Source organism: Engraulis encrasicolus, chromosome 20 (assembly GCF_034702125.1).
Source record: "Engraulis encrasicolus isolate BLACKSEA-1 chromosome 20, IST_EnEncr_1.0, whole genome shotgun sequence".
In the NCBI taxonomy this organism is placed as follows: Eukaryota; Metazoa; Chordata; class Actinopteri; order Clupeiformes; family Engraulidae; genus Engraulis; species Engraulis encrasicolus.
The window spans coordinates 39,966,502-39,982,978 of NC_085876.1; the positions used below are offsets into that span (position 1 = coordinate 39,966,502).

The following is a 16,477-nucleotide window of genomic DNA, read 5'->3' on the forward strand; positions in this document are numbered from 1 at the left end:
AGAGTGAAATTGGTAGAGGCAATAGTATTGAGTGGTACATACCCGACCATGAGAAAGCCTTGGTATAAGGGCACAGAGGCGAAGTAGAAAATTGAGGAAAACACTGCCTGTATAGGACAAGAAAACAACAACAATTAGTTTCATTCATTTCATGTCACACCAGAGAAGTTAAAACCACACTGAGATTATATTAACTATACAGCACTCAACTTGACAACAGCCCATGAGGAAAACTCTACACCTAAATAATATCCGCTTTGCATGAAAACTTTGGAAAAACGGCTTTGGACAAAAACGTCACAAAAATGTACAGTACATGTAATTTAATGCAAAGGGCCTTGTGTCCTGACCGACCTGCATGGAGGAGTGGTCATCACCCAACTTACCATAATGACCCATGAGCAACACCCAATACCCTGTACCTAAAAAAACGGAGTGACTTTGGACAAAAGTGTCAGCTAAGAGTAAAGTTGCATAACGTGAAGTTAGCTGAGTGTAATGTTGTATCATGTAAAACTAGAGTGCACTCTGATAGTGCAGACCTCCGCCAAGTAAACTGTTTGATAGAACTTTTGACTATGGTACACCCTATTACCAACAACGCTGACAAACAAACAAATAAACAAACAAACAAACAAAAAAACAGACAAACGTGACTGAAAACATTACCTCCTTGGCGGAGGTAATCAGCTAAGTGTAAATGGAGTGCAATGTATAGGGCCTGGTGCTGTGTCCCCCGACCTGCATGGGGGAGTCAGCTCAGTGTAATGTAGTATCATTTTAAATCAGCTAAGTGTAAATGTAATGCAATGTACAGTATAGGGCAATGTGTAGTGCAATGAACAGTATAGGGCCTGGTGCTGTGTCCCCCGACCTGCATGGTGGAGATGATCATGCCTCGGTGCATGACGAACTGGCCCAGGGCGGCCGAGCGCTTGTAGCTGTTCCTGCCGTGGACCATCAGCAGACGCCCGATGTGCTTGAACTGGGTGATGGAGAAGTCGGCCGCCAGAGACGCCTGCTTCCCCTCCTGCAGCGGACCACACAACGGGCACCGTTTCAAAAAATATACAGTACGTAATTGAATATCTGCAGCAGTAGATTTTTAACGGCCATTTAAATATTGACACAGTTCATACTGATGTAGCATATGAGAAAAGCATGAACATTTGAACTGGGTGATGGCTGGTGAAGTCGGCAGCCAGAGACGTCCGTTTCACCTCTGTGCAGCAGACGACACAATTGCTTTTAAAAGACAAGCGAATCTAAATATCTGCAGAAAGGTGAGATTTTTTAATTTTTTTTATTTTACTTGTGTGAGATACTGAGTCTAAGTAAAGATATCAGACTGTGCTCTGCCTAATTGTTGTGATCATTCATAATGATGTGCACAAGTATGAGCACAAGTTTGTATTTGTATTGGTGGACATCATTTTTTTTTTACACAGTTCATAGTGGTATAGCCATACACTAAGAAAGACATAAAGTTGGTGATGGAGAAGTCATGCAACCATCATAGTGTCTTACCTTCCCCTCAATGCCAATCCCACAGTCTGCCGCCTGGATCATACTGACGTCATTCCCACCATCTCCTACAGACAGGAAAACAAATTTAGAATAGGTGAATATTACTTTCCTTAGTCCTTACATCACACTTAGCCGACACTTTTTAAAAAAATATATATATTTTAGAGGTTTTTATGCCTTTATTTGATAGGACAGTCTGAGATGGTGACAGGAAGCAAGTGGGACAGAGAGACGGGGTGGGATCGGGAAATGACCCCGGCCGGACTCAAACCGGGGTCCCCATGGGCATGCAAGCCCAAATGTGGGGGGCTTAGCGCGCTGCGCCAGAGCGCCCCCCAGCTGACACTTTTATCCAAAGCGACTTACAGATATTGCAGGGCACTGGTCAAAGAGCAGTAAGGGGTTTGTTGCCTTGTTCAAGGGCATCTCAGACGTGGAGGGAGGAAGGGATTGGCAAGGGTGGGTAATTGAACCTGCAACCCTGTGATCTACAGTTCAACTACCTAACCACTACACCACTGCTGCCATGAATATGAAGTCTGGGTCAAATCAATCAATTCTGCTCAGAGTAACATGAACGAACCCATATGGTCAGTAATAAACTGCAGCTCTGCGTAGAAATGTCATAATTGAAGGCTACCATCTAGTGGACAAAATGGGCAACTACAAGTGCATTTTCAGAAACTGATACTGAATTGCTGTATACTGTACGTCCTCTTATTCTAGAGAAAATACATCTGAAGTTAACCGGACGGGACTAGTGAAACCAAGAGCCACAGAGTGAAAATAGGTTTCCAATGTGTGTGTGTGTGTGTGTGTGTGTGTGTGTGTGTGTGTGTGTGTGTGTGTGTGTGTGTGTGATTGTGTAGTAGTGGTGTAGTTGTGTAGTAGTAGTAACGTGTGTGTGTGTGTGTGCGTGTCTGTGTGTGTGTGTGTGTGTGTGTGTGTGTGTGTGTCTGTGTGTGTGTGGTTGTGTAGTAGTGGTGTGGTTGTGTAGTAGTGGTGTAGTTGTGTAGTAGTAGTAACGTGTGTGTGTGTGTGTGTGTGTGTGTGTGTGTGTGTGTGTGTGTGTGTGTGTGTGTGTGTGTGTGTGTGTGTGTGTGTGTGTGTGTGTGTGTGTGTGTGTGTGTGTGCGTGTGTGTGTGTGTGTGTCTGACCTATGGCGCAGGTGCGGTTGTTGGTGTGCTGCTGCAGCAGGCGTACGATCTGGGCCTTCTGGGTGGGGGAGCAGCGGCAGCAGACCACCGCTGGGCACTGGCAGGCCAGCTCCACAAACTCATGCTCGTAGTAGCGCAGACACACCTGCATACACACACACACGAGACAACAGTGTATCAGCATAAAAACAGACACTTATGCAAACACACGCACACACTCATGCACACACACACACACACTTAAAGTACCCTCCAGTCTCAAATATATACGTACATTAACAAGCACACACACACACACACACACACACACACACACACACACACACACACACACACACACACACACACACACACACACACACACACACACACACACACACACACACACACACACACACACACACACACACACACACACACACACACACACACACACACACACACACACACACACACACACACACACACACACAATTTCCTTAACAATTTACCTCAGAGTACGTAATCAACAAACAGTGAAATGCCAGCCACTACTGTACGGATGAACTTGTTTTTAGTGGATTCTCTAAAGCAGTGTTTCTCAACAGGGGTGCCGCGGAAACGTGGCTGATGAATAAATGATTTAATATAATACATATTTGTCTAAATTGATAAGTTAATGCTAGTCAGTGGAATCTTTCATCTGCCAATTACGCACAATAAAGTAAATATAGGTCGCCCCAGTCAGCTGCAACTTCGAACGTAGGTCACGTGACGTCTCCAAATGCGTTACTTTTCTAAGCTTGTGTGGTAGCCTATCGGATGCAATGCATTGTTACGGCTTGTTGGTTTGGGGTGCCTTGAAATTTTACTTGAATTGAAAGGGTGCCTCGCCTGAAAAAAGGCTGAGAAACACTGGTCTAAAGAAGCATATTCATTGCAGCACATTAATGACGACAGACACGCACCTCCAGGGAGTCTCCAGAGATGACCAGGGCACAGTCATGCTTCCTCCTGAAGGCATTCAGCTCTAGATGGGCTTCACTCCTGTTGGACACCTGAGGACAGGACACACAAAAAAACAGGAAGAAACTCAGACCAACTGCGGCAAAGAATTAAAATAGTTCAAGAACACGCTTTTGCACACCTCTGTGGTTGGGCAGGTGCGTAGGATATTATCCCAGTGGGTTTGTCATTCAAGTGTAAAGAAATCCTGCACACTGTCCATTCCACCAACCAACTTTAATACAAACAAATTTGTTGGTACTCGCCAATACCGATACCACCATTTTAGTGCCGTTCTGGGCCCCCATCCGATACTGGTATCGGTACAACATTATTTATTATGATTGACTGTCAATCAAAAGAATTCTAAATCGATTCTAAGTGTCCATCAACCTAACTAGCAATGCTCAATGGCCATTTAAACATTTAAATAGCTCTCTAAAATAAAGGGTGAGCCCAAAAAAATATCTGTATTGTTTGAAATGGATGGAAAACCACCATTCGAACAAAACAGAGTGGACTCTGCAATCATTTTAAAGGAGAAACACTGTTTCAAGTCTCCCAGAGAGATGGAACACATAGACCTTCTATTGACTTAATTCGCTGAGCGAGTAACTAGCAGCGACGTGTGTGAGCGAGGCTTAAATGAGGAGCTATATCTATAACTACACAAGCAGGGGTGATAGTGAAAAAAAATCCTGATCCTGAACTTTTTCCCCTGCTCTAACGACGACGACAAGATACTGCATAGTGACGTAACGTAGGCCTATTTTGACATTATTCAAGCCTGATAGTAGAATAAAACCCTGAACCTGTAACACTTTCTGAGATAAGAATAACCTAATGGCTAATTATTATCAATGTTTTTATTTTTGCAAACTCTGTCAAGCCTGAAATCAGGCATGGAGCCTGAATACTATCAGCCCTGCACAAGGCGTCTTGACGGTGTACCGGTTTGAAGACGTGGATGTCCTGGCTCCTGGAGACCAGATGGGAGCTCTTGGCGATGCAGGTGGCCGTCTCCAGCTTATCCCCCGTCAGCATCCAGATCTGGAGGAGAGCAGAGCAAACACACAGTGATGACAAGCGAGGATGGCGTCTGGCAATGAGAAGTCTGGCATCTGGCTACGGTATCTCATGTAGAGGGGTCTGTGCACAGGGTTCCCACACCTTTTTCATGAACAAATTCAAGCACTTTTCAAGCACCTTCAAGCACCAAATTTTCAGTTTTCCAGCACCTTTAATAGGTCGCGGGAAGGGGGTGTGGGGGTCCTCCCCCAGAAAAAATTGTGTTTTTAAGATGCAGTTTCCTGCATTCCAATCAATTTTAGGGTGTCGAATGGCAAATCCCATCTGAAATCTCACTTACTCAGATTTTTGATGTACCTGAACATTTTATATCTATTATTTGGCTTACCCAGTTTGACTTGACACAAATTTCAAGCATTTTCAAGCACTTCACCTAATTGCATAGGAGCTCCAGTGTGGCCCTTGACTTGACATCAGCTTGTAGCTGGTCCTCGTGTGTTTGTGCGTGTGTGCGTGTGTGTGTGTGTGTGTGTCTGTGTGTGTGTGTGTGTGTGTGTGTGTGTGTCCCTTAATGCCAGCGTTGCATAGGAGCTCCAGTGTGGCCCTTGACCTGACATCAGCCTGTAGCTGGTCCTCGTGTGTGTGTGTGTGTGTGTGTGTGTGTGTATGTGTGTGTGTGTGTGTGTGTGTGTGTGTGTGTGTGTGTGTGTGTGTGTGTGTGTGTGTGTGTGTGTGTGTGTGTGTGTGTGTGTGTGTGTGTGTGTGTGTGTGTGTGTGTACCTTGATGCCAGCGTTGCGTAGCAGCTCCAGCGTGGGCCTGACGTCAGCCTGTAGCTGGTCCTCCACCCCCGTCAGGCACAGGAGCTCCATCTCCCTCTCAAGGCTCTCCACCACCGCACACACCTTCAGCGCACGGTCATGAAGACTCAACTTGGCCTGGGTGTAGCGGCTCTGCAGAGGGAGAGAGAGATGGGGGGATTAGAGAGAGAGAGAGAGAGAGAGAGAGAGAGAGAGAGAGAGAGTAAGAGGGGGAGATATTGAGAGAGAGAGAGAGAGAGAGAGAGAGAGAGAGAGAGAGAGAGAGAGAGAGAGAGAGAGAGAGAGAGAGAGAGAGAGAGAGAGAGAGAGAGAGAGAGAGAGAGAGAGAGAGAGAGAGAGAGGGAGAGGGAGAGGGGGAGAGTGAGAGAATTTTAGAGAGAGAGAGAGAGAGAGAGGGAGAGAGAAAAAGAGAGAGAGAGAGAGTTAGGGAGATAGCTAGATAGAGAGAGAGAGGGGGAGAGAGAGAGAGAGAGAGAGAGAGAGAGAGAGAGAGAGAGATAGATAGCTAGATAGAGAAATAGAGAGAGAAATAAAAGAGGCACATACCTCAAAGTCCTGATACTGTTCCTCAGATAAAGACTTCTTGGCCACCACAAGAGTACGGAGGCCCTCCCTGGCCATGTTCCCACACTGCAACACACACACACACGCACGCACGCACGCACGCACGCACGCACGCACGCACGCACGCACGCACGCACGCACACACACACACACAACCACACACACACACACACACACACACACACACACACACACAGACACACACAGACACACACAGACACACACACACACACACACGAACACACAGACACACACAGACACACACACACACACACACGAACACACGCACACACAGATAGATATGTGCAAATATATTTCATATAGAAAACACATGCAACACTGTTTTCAGGAACAACGCATGAACATCGATGTATGCAGGCACATGCACACAGTGTAACATGAAATATTACGAAAAAACAATACGTGGGAAAAGAGGTACACAAATACTTGTACCTTCTTCCATTTAACTGCCTAGCCACACAGAATGATTTATGCATTCATATGGACATGAAGACACACAGAGTGGAATACACAGAATATGAAGAATAGAATTAAGTTTATGAAACCAATATCAATTACTTCTTTTACGACCTAGAAAGATTTATGGATTAATATATGGACACTGAGTCATACATATATTAAAATGTATAGAATACCAGATGAAGAAGTAGGACAAAGGCCTATAGGACAAGAACTCAGGCAAAACAGACTGGGACAAGCACAAAAAACAAAAGGGAGAAAAGAAAATCATTTTAACATGCGTGATGTTAATTAGCAATGAACCTCCTGAACTCTTTAGAGAGGGTTGCCAGATCAATGGCCAAATATGTGGCCTGAGGGGTGTGTGTGTGTGTGTGTGTGTGTGTGTGTGTGTGTGTGTGTGTGTGTGTGTGTGTGTGTGTGTGTGTGTGCGCGCGTGTGTGTGTGTATGTCTGTCTGTGTCCGTGTGTGTGTGTGTGTGTGTGTGTGTGTGTGTGTGTGTGTGTGTGTGTGTGTGTCCGTGTCCGGGGTCAGAGTATTTATTTCTGATATAAAAATCTGGCACGCTCCCGGACGGGCTGCCTGATTACTTATTGACGACGCGGCCCTGTTACCCGGGCAACGGACGACATCATTAACACCCCATAAAGAGAATTATGACATTTGGCGGCGGGTGTATACAGCAGACGAAGGCAAAGTGGGTCACTCATTAATTAATACATACCGCTTCTACCCTCCAGTCCTGCTATGGCCCAACAGTGTGCCGATACAATTATAAACGTCCCGACCGAGTCAGATTTGATTTGAGTGGATTGACACTCTATGCTCATTTACTGCAGTTGGGACTTCAATGCCCTTGATTGAAGGAGACGAGAACGTATGTCCAGCTTGTTGTTATGATGTTACCGGACACAGAGAAGCTGGGGGGTGAAATCTATAGCGGCAAGTGGAACACTGAAAAGACTTCACAAGATATGTGTTCTTTGGAGGATACCTTTTGTCAACACTGTGGTTACTTTAACCCATTTTAGCCTAAGGCACCTGCAACAAAAAGCCTGCTGAATGCCCAAGTCCTTTTTGCCCTCTGCCTATGAAAACCTAAACATCTCAGCCTCCAAAGCACATAAAAACATCAAATGAGTTGCATTTGAAAGGTAGGACCCTCATTTTGCATTGGAATGTGTTCATTCAGCTCTAACATACCCACATTTTTCATTAAAAAAACTCAAAAGCCAGGAGGCAGCGCCAAAAGTCAAACAATACGCTGCATCAGGCTAAAATGGGTTAAAGAAATGTATGAGGCTGCTGTTGCATAGCACACTAATACACCTGAGATAACTAATGGGACACTTTCACCAGAGAATCGTATATGAGAGTGAGATAAAGCAGGCGGGTTCTTTTCCGGTATCCACTTTACGTCGGGTGAACGCCCCTTTAGGAGACCTTCGATTAGGAGACCTTCGGAGTCTTGAGGTAGAGAATAAATGGAGTCCCCTTAGCGCTGTAGATGGCAGTAGCGCACGTCTTGTGCAAACACCACGAAAAGAGAAGAAGAAGGAGGGACAACGCCCCCTTAGGAGACCACATTTTGAGCACACGGTTTTGCATTGAGTGGGCATGTTTCGATTCCTCTTATTATATATCCAAACTCTTTGCTTTCACCATGGGGACATGGGTTCGAAGCCAGCCAAGTTCAACCCTTCCCCGTCTCTCTCTCCCAAAAAAAGTCAGAAGTAAAGAAGTTTCCACAAACAAACAAGACATGGTTGCTACGAGCTACCAGCTCCACCCTCCTAAAATGAAATGTGAAAAATTATAAAATAATATCCACATAATGGAATCACTTCCTGCTTACAAGCCACTGGGGGAATGAAAAGTGTTTACCTCTTCCTCCAGCCAATCGTTGTACTGCACAATGCTCGCCATGGCAACGTCAGCACCCTTCATGTAGAACGTGATGTCACCTGTGGCCTCCTCCTACACACACATGGGACAAACAGGGGTGTTTAAGGGGACACGAAACAGTTGCATTGAAAGTGTTTAACATAAGTTTAGTTGTGATTTATTTTGAGAGGTGAAAAAGTGGATCGCACTCGGGTCCTTCTTTTCTTCTTTTTTATTTTCTATTTACATAGCAGCAGTGTAGACAAACGTTTCGGTTGTTACCTTCGTCAGTGTCTCAATAAAAGCAAAATAACAGCTGAGCTGATCATTAAAAAAAGACATTTCAAATACATTAGTTACGCAGGCCCTTATTACTCGCCATCATGTTCACAAGCCTTCAAAAGAGGATGAAGTGCAGAGATCCCATGCCTTTCACCCTATGGCTTACTATACGCTTTCCAGCCAATTGTAAAGGAAATGCGTAGCACTAGCACTACTGGGAATTTATGAAATAAGCAAATCAGTTTGGATGGACAATTAAACAAGCAGACAAAAACACGGCTGCCTGTGATGATCACAATATCTGGGAGGATATTCCAAGAATATGGTTAAGTAGTAAGCCCGTGGGTTATTCCAAGAAGATGGCCAAGTGATAAAACATGGCTATGCTGACCTACAGAAAGTGGTAAACCTGCTAATAGAGCGCCTGTGCGCATCATTTAGTGAAGAAAATGAAAACTCTGGGCTCTTTTATTAGACGATATACCACTATCTCCAGGTTCATTTACTTGACCTGCTTTGGAACTGACTCACCTTCTTGGAACATGCCCCTGATCAAATGTTATATTATACCCAACCAGATGGATAGGGTGGCGTGCTCAAACACACAGCTGTTTTGCATAAACTGTCGTCTGCTGCTTTTTGACCCATAACTTGTACACACGCCGTTGCCCGATACTGTAAATATTGATTTTCGTTCCCCCCTCCCTCAGTGTGCGCTATGCCAAAACACAGAAACACAGTGTATCACACATGTAAACACGTGTATTGTGCCAAACCATTCTGGAGCACCTGGAATACAAATAACACAAACACACATGCACACGCACACACGCACACACAACAGCACCTTCATACTCTCACTGATGTGTTCACATAGACACAACCAAACACCCAAGCATGCACACACAAACTTTTTTACAGAAACATATTGTACACACACACACACACACACACACACACACACACACACACACACACACACACACACACACACACACACACACACACACACACACACACACACACACACACACACACACACACAAAAGATACAGTATGCATCCACACAATCCTGTGTTCACACACACACACATACACCAACACCCATCCACACACCACATGTACACACATTTGCGCACACACATGCACACGCACGCACAAAAAAGATACAATATGCATCCACACAATCCTGTGTTCACACACACACACACACCCATCCACACACACATTTGTGCACACATGCACGCACACACACAAAACGACGAAAACAAACGCAACGGACCCTGACGATGATGCCCATGCGTTTGCTCTCGGAGGTGAAGGGGAAGATCTGCAGGATGTAGTAGGTCAGGATCTGGCCCGACGGCGTCTTCAGCTGCAGCGAGGTCAGGTCACGGTTCACCAGCGTCAGGCCCACGCTCTCCGTCCAACGCACCAGCGCCACCTGCAGGCGAAAAACGAGAGCAGTCAGAGATTGGTAGGAATACCTGGTAGGAATTCCAAGAGCCTTGGCTCAGTAGTAAACCAGATTAAAGGGGTATGCCACTATTTTGGGGCTTAATACAGTTAAAACCGTTGGCCAGGGTTTATAAAGGTGGTAAAGTGTCTTATTTTTCATGTAAGCCGTTGTCTTGCTTTAAGACAAGTTAAAAGAGGGAGCATGTCGCTAAGCTAGTGAAAGTCAATGGATCCGTGTAGCATGCTACAATGCTACACGGATCCATTGACTTTCACTAGCTTAGTGACATATTCCATCTTTTAACTTGTCTTAAAGCAAGACAACGCTTAACATGAAAAATAAGACACTTTACCACCTTTATAACCCCAGCCAACGTTAAGTTAACCTTGAGGAAACGGTAAGCCATCTAATAGAGGAGCCTGGAGTACTCATACTCTTAACAACATGACACCTGTGGGCTACCTATTAGCAGAGGAAAGGAGGTCACTTGCGCTCTAGCTTTCTTGGTGCTCACAGTCTGGGACTGTATTCAGTTTGGAGCAAGCTGGTCCACTTCAAAGGAGACTGGGCGACTTCAAGGGCGACTGGAGCACACAGGATAGGTTTTTCTGATTTTATTGTGGTGCGAGTATGACTAACGTCGAAACGTTAGTTATGCTCTGAACTATCTATTAGCAGGTGTACTACTGTCTGTGGGTTAACTAAGCCAGGGTTATCACTTAACCATGTTATTGGAATACCCCACTAGCCCATATTGCTAATGACTGATGCATGTGGGTCAAAGACGTGCAAAATGGCATTGTCATTCAGTGTAACGGATGCCTTCTGCTGGCTGTAACTGTAAAAAACATGACTCTTTTTATTTACTTATTGTTACAGGGAATTCATGAGAGACTCGGCTGTCATCCATTCACTTGAAACAATTTAAAAATCATGGGTTTTTTTTGCCGTTACAGTCGGCGGGAGGTGTCTGAATGACAAAGACGTCTTTGACCCATGTAATGATATGTTTCTGTCAGAACACTCAAGTGAAGTGAGGAAATGCTGCACTGTGCACATCCAGTTACACACACACAATTCAAACTGACAGGCAGGCTGGGAGACAGGCAGACAGACAGCGTGCGTCATGGCAATATCTGGCCCAACCCCTTCTGGACTGCCAGGTAACAACACACTGAATTCAGAAATACCTTCATTTTCACCTGTAAGCAGTCATATTTACACAACTATCAGAAATAATCCCTTTAATGAGAAATACTGTACAGTCGACATAGTACACCTCCATACTACTAGATAATACATTACAATGAACATGGTGATATTATAAATGCGTAACTGTGGAAGGAACGGTGTCACCACAAACCAAAAAATCTCTACAAACTATTAATGCCATCCTCGTCTTCACCTGATCTGTGCAAATAAGAACTCACTTCCAACATTGGTATGGAAACTAAACCCTATAAGTATGTGCATTATATCGTTATGATCCTAATGTCTTTCCTCACAACTTCTATAAAGTATAATTGCTAACCTGACGAAAATGCAGACAGCGCACTGGAGCAGAAAAGCTGAGCTCCTGGCCGATAAAGAATCTTGGCACAGTGTCAACTGGCTATTCCCAGGAGGGGGGGGAGGGGAGAGAGAGAGAGAGAGAGAGAGAGAGAGAGAGAGAGAGAGAGAGAGAGAGAGAGAGAGAGCGAGAGAGAGGTGAGCAAGGGAGGGAAAGAAACAGCGAAAGTGCTGTGTGTGTGAGAGGAAGAGAGAGAGAGAGAGAGAGAGAGAGAGAGAGAGAGAGACAGAGACAGAGACAGACAGACAGACAGAGAGCGTGCCTTCCAAACCACCATCAAGCTTCCCACTGTCTCAGAGAACCACAAATGCTCATGCTGACTTATTGTGAGGACCACGCGGCTAGCTATTCCGCGGAGAATATAACGGGAACATATGGCAGTTGGAGTCTATGCAGTTTTCTTTTTTTTTATTAAGAGTACAGCGAAGGGATTTACACACAATAAATCCAACAAGGAATAATGGCCAGATTTTGATATCGGATTTAGGATTTAATGGCTTTACATTAAAGTAACGTTAAGATCACATTCCATTCCATTAAGCGGTTTTTCGCTTCATAAAACCAGACTGCCATCAGAAATCTTGTGTGCATTGTAGGCTAAACCTAATTCCTTGGGACGTGTGAAGTACTGGCGCTTGGTACAAAACTCTGCGCTTTCAAGTGAGGGAAAAAAGAGGAGCGCTGTGGCGCAGCGCTCTAAGCCCCCCCACACTTGGGCTTGCATGCCCATGGGGACCTTGGTTCGAGTCCCGACGGGGTCATTTCCCAACCCTTTCCCATCTCTCTCCACACTCACTTCCTGTCGCACCTTCACTGTCCTATCCGAAATAAAGGCCAAAAAAGCCCATAAAAATATCTATATATATATAAAAAAGTAAGGTAATTCAGTTCTCCGACTGTAGTACAACAGACAAATTCTTTCCCTGTTCTTCTTCCTCTCTTCCCTTCATGTTCTCCACGGGGGTGGGTTACTCATCCCGCTCCAGCACTCTCCCTCCGGTTCCCCATTGGTTCCCCCCACCGGTTCCTCACCGGTTCCCCACCGGCGCCTCTCCGCAGTCCACCCCTCTCTCCATCTGTTCTCTCTCTGCTCTCTTGGCTCTGCAGTTCAGGACTACAAGTTGCCACTTCCTGACCTTTGACACCGGTTGAGTGTGATTTGTGAGCCGTGACCTCGGCAGAAAGCATCTGTACTATGGAGCAGCAGGTCTGGAATCAGTTTGTTCAACCACCGTCTCCATTCAACACACACACAAACGCGCACTTTATCACTGTAACTCGCTTGTCAGCTCTTCAGAGGACAAGGTCAATAGACATACTGTATGTTGCGTGTATAGTTCGTTAGAAAGCCCTTCAAAAGCAAAACGACAGACAGAGGAAACGACAAACTGTTTGATCTGACCGGCGGACTGACAAAGCTGCATCACTTTCGTCAGCTGCTTTCAAGTGATCCTTAACTCACAAAACCAGTCTCAAATCTCTCTCATACACACCCACACTACTCCCATGCGCCAAGTCATCACAATGAACGCTGAAAGTCATCTTTGAGAGAAGACAGTGATTTTGGTGATTCACTTGGATTGCAGGGAGCGCCCCCTCGCTACTCTGCACAGCACAGTACCTCCATTTTGGAGTCCAGCAGCTGTGATTCATAAAATCGTCCGTCATCTCTAAGGCCCAGCGAGCGGATGTGGGCTGCAGCCTCCACCTCTACCGTCGCCACATATTACGCACAACCAAACTTGAGTCAATACTGATAGAACGCACAGTCATGATGTTCTTGGCATGACATTGTGCAGTTTCGGGGAAAATAGTTAAGTTATAAACTCCTCCCCCCCCCGAAATTCCGGTCAGTTTTGTAGTCCACCACAACATGAAATACATTAATGAGAACCCAAAAACAACTGACTGTTCAGTTAAATCCAATTATTTTTTAAACGATTTCAATTGATTGTACAGTAGGATCAACAGGGAATTATAATCATTGATCTGGACCAGGAAACAAAAGGGTTGTTCTTCTGTAGGTCAGAGACTGGGGCATATATTACACACACAGAGAAAAGGACGACAGGGGCAGTCAGGGCGGTCTCTCCATGCCAGTGGCCAATGTACAAAGCAACCATCAAATCACTATTGATCCAATATTGTGACCCATTCAGTAGAAGCCTTTTGACCAACCTTTCACAGACTTGACTGATACTTAAAAAAAAATCTACTGTACATATACTAGGTGCACAATTTTAAATAAAATGGGAAAATAGAGGTAATACGTTATACCCATTACGCTATTACGTTATACGTAATATGTAATATCTAGATGACATTATGCTGTTTATCTGCTCTTAAAAAATGTTGACTGCACATTGACTGTTCATGCAAACTGTTGACAGCAGATGTGTATTACTAATAAAAAGAACTAGTAATCTATGAGTCATAAAATGACCTCTTCAGATGAATAATTGTACAATTGTAATGTCACACTCTCTCTTTTGCCTGTCGTATTTATTACCCTTCAGGCCTGGAAAAAACTGCTGTTTTCACCCCAAGCCAAGCTGTGACTCTGAAGAAAAGTATTTTGAAGGAGCAATTTTATAGGAAGTCGAATCGTACAAGCGTTTGACCTAATATGTAGAGCTGTCACACAGCCGCTGTTTACGCATGTCTTGCTGTATTTGAGGTCAATTGGTAGTCTTAATTATTTCAAATTATTGAGTTACACATTTACAGGTCCTATACTTTTTAAATTTTTATATTGAAGATTTTCTATTCTACTTTTCGCTCATTCTTACTGTATGTACTTGTCCTATACATTTCTGTGATTACAATACATTTTTCCGTGAATGGGCTTTGTGTGTTAATGACTTGTACAGGGAATTTTTGACACCTGCTCAGCCAATCAGAAGACTTTCCGTTTGCTCACCGGGTGATAAGTAAGGAATAATGGCTGACGAGGTGTCTCGATATCAAGGGAAATAATGGACAAGTGCTCACTGGGTGATAAAGTGTAACAAAGTGTAATATATTGTAATGGTGTCACCTTGTCCGGGCTGGAGGCTTGGTAGGTGCGGTTGAATGCAACATAGTGCAATATAGTGTAATACAGTGTAATGTAGTGCAATATAATGGTCTGACCTCGTCCGGGCTGGAGGCTTGGTAGATGCGGTTGTGTTGAATGTAATAGTGTAAAAATATAGTGTAAGATAATGGTCTGACCTCGTCCGGGCTGGAGACTTGGTAGGTGCGGTTGTGTTTAATGTAGTATAGTGTAATATAGTGTAATATAGTGTAATGTAGTGTAATGGTCTCACCTCGTCTGGGCTGGAGGACTGGTAGGTGCGGTTGTGTTTAATGTAATAGCGTAATATAGTGTAATAGTCTGACCTTGTCCGGGCTGGAGGTTTGGTAGGTGCGCTTGTGTTAACTGTAATATAGTGTAATATAAATGGTCTGACCTCGTCTGGGCTGGAGGCCTGGTAGATGTGGTTGTGTTGAATGTAATACAGTGTAATATTGTGTAATGTAGTGTAATATAGTGTAATATAGTGTAACATAGCGGTCTCACCTTGTCTGGGCTGGAGGCTTGGTTGGTGCGGCTGTGTTGAATGTAATATAGTGTAATGTAGTGTAATGTAATGTAATATAATGGTCTGACCTCGTCTGGGCTGGAGGCTTGGTAGGTGCGGTTGAATGTAATGTCAGGTAATGTATTGTAATGTAATATAGTGTGATGGTCTGACCTCGTCTGGGCTGGAGGCTTGGTAGGTGCGGTTGAATGTAATGTCATGTAATGTATTGTAATGTAATATAGTGTGATGGTCTGACCTCGTCTGGGCTGGAGGCTTGGTATGTGCGGTTGAATGTAATGTCATGTAATGTATTGTAATGTAATATAGTGTGATGGTCTGACCTCGTCTGGGCTGGAGGCCTGGTAGGTGCGGTTGTCGTCGCTGTAGTCCTGGTCGGCCTCGGCTGCCTCCGTCTCCCCGCTGGCCCCGTTGGCGGCTCGGGACTCGTAGACGGGCGTGACGTTGTGGCACAGGGCGATGGCCTTCACCGCCTCGTGGATGCGGCTGCTGACGCTCTTGCGGACCTTGGGTGCCGCCGGCTGCTGGGCCTTGGTACCGGAGGCAGTGGACCCAGAACCAGAGGTACCGCCACTGCCTCCACTGCCTCCACCACTACTGGGCTGTGGGGAAATGGAGGTTAGGAGGTCAGAGACAGGAAAGGCTATTGGAATACATACACACACATGGATAGCACACACACGCATGCATGCACGTACACACTGTACAATTGTGTGTGACAATGTGTCAGTGTGCAATTAAGATGGTTGCTCGCTCGCTCACTCGTTCACACACTCACACACTTACACACTCACACAAACTCAGTCTGTTTTCATCTATTGTCTTTGTCTTTTTATTTTTGTGTTGAAGCACATTGGCTGCCCTAAAATAAGACAAGATGTCACAGCATTATAATACTACAGGAGAAAGCTATTCCTTTTTCCTGAAACTGTTGTTTTTCTGAGCGGTTGGATGTTTCTTTATCTCCATTGCTAGCTATGGTGTTGGTCACCCACAGGGCCATAGGGTCATATGCAGCCTGCCGGGAACACATCTGCAGAAACAATGCAGGCCCTCATTGAGGCCTAGAGCACGCAGGAAGAGATGCACTCTCCTACACACACGCGCACGCACACACACACGCGCACACACACACGCA

General features: G+C 45.0%; 1 protein-coding gene across 1 annotated transcript in view; it reads right to left on the reverse strand.

Moving 5' to 3' along the window:
• The window catches only part of atp9b (ATPase phospholipid transporting 9B), a 63,658-nt gene that overhangs the window by 18,839 nt on the left and 28,342 nt on the right, over positions 1 to 16,477 (reverse strand). The window contains exons 15-25 of the mRNA XM_063185941.1: positions 15,663 to 15,941; positions 10,009 to 10,170; positions 8,445 to 8,537; positions 6,063 to 6,146; positions 5,478 to 5,648; positions 4,620 to 4,718; positions 3,632 to 3,721; positions 2,685 to 2,829; positions 1,528 to 1,592; positions 875 to 1,030; positions 43 to 107 (exon numbers count right to left, since the gene is read on the reverse strand). Coding sequence (XP_063042011.1) covers positions 43 to 107; positions 875 to 1,030; positions 1,528 to 1,592; positions 2,685 to 2,829; positions 3,632 to 3,721; positions 4,620 to 4,718; positions 5,478 to 5,648; positions 6,063 to 6,146; positions 8,445 to 8,537; positions 10,009 to 10,170; positions 15,663 to 15,941 — 1,409 coding nt within the window. The remainder of the gene's footprint in view (positions 1 to 42; positions 108 to 874; positions 1,031 to 1,527; positions 1,593 to 2,684; positions 2,830 to 3,631; positions 3,722 to 4,619; positions 4,719 to 5,477; positions 5,649 to 6,062; positions 6,147 to 8,444; positions 8,538 to 10,008; positions 10,171 to 15,662; positions 15,942 to 16,477) is intronic.